The sequence below is a fragment of the Mesocricetus auratus genome, unplaced genomic scaffold (genome assembly GCF_017639785.1).
Source record: "Mesocricetus auratus isolate SY011 unplaced genomic scaffold, BCM_Maur_2.0 Super-Scaffold_6730, whole genome shotgun sequence".
Lineage (NCBI taxonomy): Eukaryota > Metazoa > Chordata > Mammalia > Rodentia > Cricetidae > Mesocricetus > Mesocricetus auratus.
In genome coordinates, this window is record NW_024429184.1 from 63091773 (window position 1) to 63097967 (window position 6195).

The 6195-nt window shown below is 41.8% G+C and overlaps 1 protein-coding gene across 3 annotated transcripts in view; it reads left to right on the top strand.

Moving 5' to 3' along the window:
- Ncoa2 (nuclear receptor coactivator 2) overlaps positions 1 to 5799 on the top strand; it is a 228607-nt gene extending 222808 nt beyond the window's left edge. For all 3 annotated transcript variants that reach the window (XM_040741429.1, XM_040741430.1, XM_040741431.1), the window contains 2 exons: positions 715 to 804; positions 2058 to 5799. In XM_040741429.1, the coding sequence (XP_040597363.1) occupies positions 715 to 804; positions 2058 to 2069 (102 nt within the window). In that variant the 3' untranslated portion in view covers positions 2070 to 5799. The remainder of the gene's footprint in view (positions 1 to 714; positions 805 to 2057) is intronic.
- Positions 5800 to 6195: the final 396 nt, after the last annotated feature.

Sequence of the window (6195 nt, forward strand, 5' to 3'; positions counted from 1 at the left end):
AGTGACACAGCACCACAGCACAGTCTCAGGCCAGCCTGCCTAGGAACAGCTGGATGCATTTAGTAACTCAGACCAGAAAGGTGGGCGTGGAGTTAAATATTTGACTGTCAGAGTCAGTAAAATAAGCCAAAAACTTGACACCACAACTGCAATGTGTCTTCTGACAAAACCATTCTCTACTAACATTGGTGAGACGGGAGCGGGGTAAAGTACTTGCCACCAAGCCTTGCAGCCTGAGTTGGATCTGCAGGACTCACATGGTAGAGAGAACCAACCTCTACCTCCACACTCATGGGACACACTCACCACACACAAAACAAAGGTAATAAAGGGGGAAAAGTTTACGAAAGCCAGCACTCTTGAGTATTCACACCTTGCTCTTGCTAATCAGTAACTTGCCTGATATAAAGGTGTCAGCATCGCAGGCACATCACAGTCACAGGGTTGAGTCACCAGTCTGATTCGAACCAGTTTTAAACACACACACAGAGTGGGGAACACAAACATATAAATGAAAATTCACAAATAGAATTTACTTGTAAATGCAAATTAATATACAGCCATACTGTCGGTGTGTTTTCAGCCTCTTCTACACTGCCCCAAAATGTGCGTGTGGACGAGCAGCTAGGCCTGTGAAGTCATTGTGATAGAGTCCTTTCTCCCCAGGGACATAAAACTAAAAATGGAAAATGTGTTGTGTGTTGTCACCCTTAGGTAAATGACCCTGCTCTGAGGGGAGGCAACCTTTTCCCAAACCAGCTGCCTGGAATGGACATGATCAAGCAGGAGGGAGATGCATCTCGGGTAAGCAGCCGGTGGCAAGGGCGCAGCCAAAGTGACTGTGACTATTCTAAGTACACTGTTAAATCAATAGATTACAAATAGCAGTAAAGGGAGCCGGTGAGTTCCAGGACAGCCTGGGCTACATAGTGAGACCCTGTCTCAAAAATAGATAGATGAAGCCGGGCGTTGGTGGTGCATGCCTTTAATCCCAGCACTCGGGAGGCAGAGGCAGACGGATCTCTGTGAGTTTAAGGCCAGCCTGGTCTACAGAGTGAGTTCCAGGACAGCCTCCAAAGCCACAGAGAAACCTTGTCTCAAAACCAAAAAAAAAAAAAAAATAGATAGATGATAGATAGGTAGGTAGGTAGGTGGGTAGATAGATAGATAGATGATAGATAGATAGATTGATAGATAGATAGATAGATAGATAGATAGATAGATAGATAGAATATCAGGAGGGATCTTCTTAGGCTGGGGAGTACACAGTTGATAAAGTGATTTTTGTGCAAGCATGAGGATCTGAGTTCAGATCCCCAGCTCCCAACTAAAAATCGGCATGGTTACACACATCTGCAACCCCAATACTTCAGGAAGGAGAGAAGAAACAGGCAGATCCCTGTGGCTCATTGGCCAGCCAGTCTAGCTGAATCAAGGAGCTTCAAGTTCAGTAAGACCCTGCCTCAAAGACCAAGACCAAGGTAGCACACAAGCAAGTACATGCATACACCACGCACACACACGCACACACATGCTCACGAAGCAGGTGTGGATGGTAGTGTGACCATTGTAGCCCAGGCAGGCCTTAACCTTGAGGTCCTCTGCCAGGGCCTCTTGAGTGCTGGGATTACAGGCTTGTGCCACCATGCCTGGCTGGAGGGATGTCTTTGATAAGAGAGCAGAAATCATTCAGCAGAGACTGACCTGACTGCACAACCTGCAAGAACCTTGACACTGTTGGGTTTGTAAATGTTGCATTCAGTTAAGAACAGCACCATCTGCCTTCCCATATCAGAAACACATCTGCTCATTAAATGTGTGGCCTTTGAGATTCACGTTATTTAGAATAAGCTAGCATTTTGTGTTTTGTGAGGAACATTATATTGTTTTCTTTTTAAAAAAATACTTGATATTGATATTGCCAGTATGCTGGTTCACACATCTGGGAGACTGGGGTAAGGGGTGGAGAGTTTGGGATAGGCCAGAGCTGCAACAAAAGGAACCAACCAAATGCAAAGAGCCCACTGTCTTCACACCGCCTCTCTGTTTCCCTTCAGAAATACTGCTGACCCTACAGGTAGCTGTTTGCTTCTGTCTTCAACCCATGGGGCTTATTTGCTCAAAACACTGACCAGTCTGCAGAGCTGCGTCTCTTCATCCTGACCCACCTGACCTGCCACCGGTTCTCCCAGGACACCATCAGCAGACAGTTGGGCCCTGGCCCCAGCGTAGGGTGTGCTGGCTTGGCTGCCACTGGAGGAGCCGCCTCTCCTGACAGCCTGAAGCTCATCTCCAGACCATCTCACAGTCTGTTCACTGCATTCACCTTAGTGCAACTTAGATCTCTCCTGCAAAGTAAATGTCGACAGGCAAACTTCATACCCATTCAGATTGAATGTATTTAAATGTATGTATCTAAGGAGAACCGTGCTCTTGCTCTGTTCCTGTTCGGTTCCACACACTGGTTTCTTGCTTTGTTTTCCTTGGCTAATCAGTCTAGTACAAAAGATTATGATCCTATCTAGAGGAAAGAAAGGAATGTTTTTTCACAAAGTCAAAGCTAACAGCTGCATTTGGAATGGGACCAGGGCAGGCACTGTGAACAGCTCTGTCTGACTGAAGTGCCTGATGAGGGACAGCACAGCTGGAGTTTATCTTGCAGAAAGCTGCCAGCCACGGCAGAAAGCGTGTCCAGTTTTTGACTAGATGAAAAGGCACCTAAAGGAGGACTGTTCACATTACCAAGTATCTGCTCCAGTTCTTCCTCTGTGAAAACCGAGCTGGTTCCTCTACATCAGGAGGAAAAAGAAATATTTATTTCTAAATTAAGTGTTTCTAGATTGATCAGGTGGTTTAAATTGGCATCTCTCCCTCGCCGTGACCCCAACCTCTCCCTCCCCTCCTCCCTTTTCTTGTCCCTCCCACTTCTATTCTCTTAAATAAAAACAACAGCAGCAACGCTCTAAGCTGTAGAAACCAGGCTAGCCATTTATCCTGTCAGTGTTTCTAGCCACTTAGCAACAGCTTACTGTTAAAAATGCATTTCCTGTCAAGGAGAAGAACAAAGTGGAGACGATGCCAGTCAGGCTGCCACACCTGCTTAGGAAGGCCTGGCTGCTGCGTCCACTCTGACCTCCAAAATGAGAGATTGCTAACGAAGTTGACAGCAGACATCACGACAGATCTGACCTCTGCCATGGGTTTTTTTATTTTGTTTTTTAGCAGTGCTGACAAAGCCGAAGTTTTGTAAGGTACATAAAAATCCAATTTATATGTAAACAAGCAATAATTTAAGTTCAGAACTTACGTGTTTTAATTGTATAATTTTGTGAGGTATACATATTGTGGGATTGACGCAAAAATGAGGTACTTCAGTATTAAATTAGATGTTCATAGCAATGTCTCCTAAGGGTGTTTTTAAAGGCTGCCAAGGCCTTGATCAGACCTAATTTGTAGACTTGAGACCTTTTGTTTTCTACACCTTGAGATTCTGCTCATGAATCATGTATCTAATCTATATGATATGCAGCCGCTGTAGGAACCAAGTCTTGATTTTATATGTTTATATTCTTTCTTAATAAACCTTAGAAAGACTACGCGTTACTAAGCAGCGCACTTTTATGGTTGTTTTTCTTGCCCACTGTCAGGGGTAACCTTTGTTAATTGGTGTCAGTTTCAGACAACTGCAGTACCCAGAACTAAGACCTTTTCAATTCTCCCCAACCCCTGATATACATACTTTCTTACCTAAATTTCAGAATGATACCTTTTGATGTCTAAAAACAAAGCATTTTATAATATCTCATTAGCCAAGCTTTCTAGGAACAGAAAAGTTTTTCCTTTAAATTTGTTTATTCCTGGCAGGGTGAAAAACATAAACTACCCTATTTATATTTGTATCTCTCTCTATATCTACAGATTGTGGAAATATAGAAAGAGATATGACCCAAAGACAAATGGTAAACCATCCGAAAGTGTTGCTCCGTACTAAAGAACTTTCTGGAAATTTCCATTTCGGTATCTTTTTCCACTTTGAGAGGACTCTCAGTGCAGGGAGGTGGCCACGGAACAGTACTTCCCAGTGGTCACCAGTTCATGTGTCCACCCAAGGCTCCACTGCTGGCCACCAAACCACTGTGTTGCACAGCTGTGCGTGTAAAAGGGAGCAGATGGAGGCCCGGAAGTCTAGGACCCCGCCCCGTTAGTGAGGCTCATGTGGGACACTACTGAGTGTGACCCATTTCCAGATAAACTTTTAGAAATATGTGAGGTGGGATAACTTTTAACACGGCCCAAGAGAAAATGGAGTTTGAAGCAGATTCGTTTTGTTTTGAATTTTAAATCCCATTTCACTATAACACCAGCCACAAATCTTTCAATGTTCATCCAATCTATCAGTTTTCTAATGTCTATCCCAAGCAGACAAGTGTACAAAACTGGCAGTCAGACTAACCCGTGATCATGACATGAAGAAGAGAGTGTAAGTTCTCTCTCAGTTCAGAGCAGTGATGCATTTCCTTTTCCATCTAATTAGGAGAATAAAGTAAGTGAAGGAGTCCTCTGATCATGCTCTCATAGAAGCCAATGCCAAATCAGTTCCCTTCATCAGTATTTCTCATGCTCTACACAATAAATTTGTACTTGGTTTTTGTTTAACAGAACACAGGATCAGTGTTTTCTTATATTACTCAATGTGAAAAGCATAATGTGAAAAGTATACACACCTTAACTTGGTTGTAAAACCCATTTAAGTGTTCATATAACGTGGTAAGTTTTAAAAGTGAAGTGAGCTGTGTTACTACAACAGATTCGTTTGACTCAACGACTTAAACACCCCCCTACGTGTATCTCTTACAACCTGTAATAATTGAAAGCAATGGTTTTTTGCAGTTTAAGATGCAATTTTTAATCTGTGTTTTACAATGGAGTTCATATGGGTGTGACACGTGAACTGGGAGGCACAGATCCACTTGCAGAACCCAAAGATACACAATCAATTTTGAAATGCAACTTAAGCCATTAATTGTTGGTGTGAATTTAAAATTTTCTAGTGTTTATATGGTAGTATGCTGCCTAAGAGCAAAGTACTCTCTGCACAAAAGAAAATTACTGTAGTGGCTTCGATTTTAATTAGAATGTTCTCCCTGGTGTTTCTTTATAGACTAAAACAAAATCTTTTAAGTTTCTTACTACAGGTAAAAGCTATGTGCAAGAACCTCAAAATGCTAAAACCTAGCATAATGCCTTAGATCTGTTTTTAAGTCTTGTATATTCCTACATAGCTGTCCAATGTATTATATTTGTATAGTGAATTGTGTACAATTTTTGAATAAGTGCATCATCACTTACCCTTATGTTATTGAGCAGTGATGATGATCCATTTCTTCAAACATTTAACTGTCATTTTTTTCTTTGTCATTTGTGGGTTTTATTTGTACAGTTCCTCATGAAGTTGCATCTGAGATATGTGTATATGAAAAGATTATTACAAGGGTAAAATTAAGCAATATATTAACTATGGTTCTTCAGGAGAAAGCTTACAGTGTTTCAGGTTGTGATTTATTTTCGAAGCAGAGTTGACTCTGAACATCACCTTGTTCATCTGCATTGATGTTTGTATTTCTAGTGTGAGCAGTTTATGCAAAGGTAGATATATTCAGAGAAATTTTAAATACATTTATGCAAGTTACTATTGCTTTGCTGATGCTATTTGCTTATTTGATGTTAAATAATGCTATTGTAAATAAAGAATCTGTTGTTACTGCATCATTTAATAAATTTTAATGCCTTCGGGTTTTACATGGCTTTAGAGGTTTTAATGTGGATATAGTGTTATCTTCTTTTGTAATTTAAATTTAAAAATACCTGAGAACTACTGGCTCAGTGTTTAAAAGCACTGGAGGCTCCTTCAGAAGATCAAGGTTTGAAAGTCCTAGTACCCACACACCACCTCAGAATCCTCTGTAAATCCATTTGGGGGGCTCCAACCCCCTCTTCTGGCTTCCACAAGCATCAGGCCCATACACAGTGCACAGATATACATGCAAGCAAAACACCTATAGACATAAGACATAGACTCTACAAAGGGGCCAGACGATGGCTCAGAAGTTAAAAGCGCTGGCTGCTCTTCCAGAAGTTCTGAGTTCAATTCCCAACAAGCACATGGTGGCTCACAGCCATCTAAAAAGTGGTGGC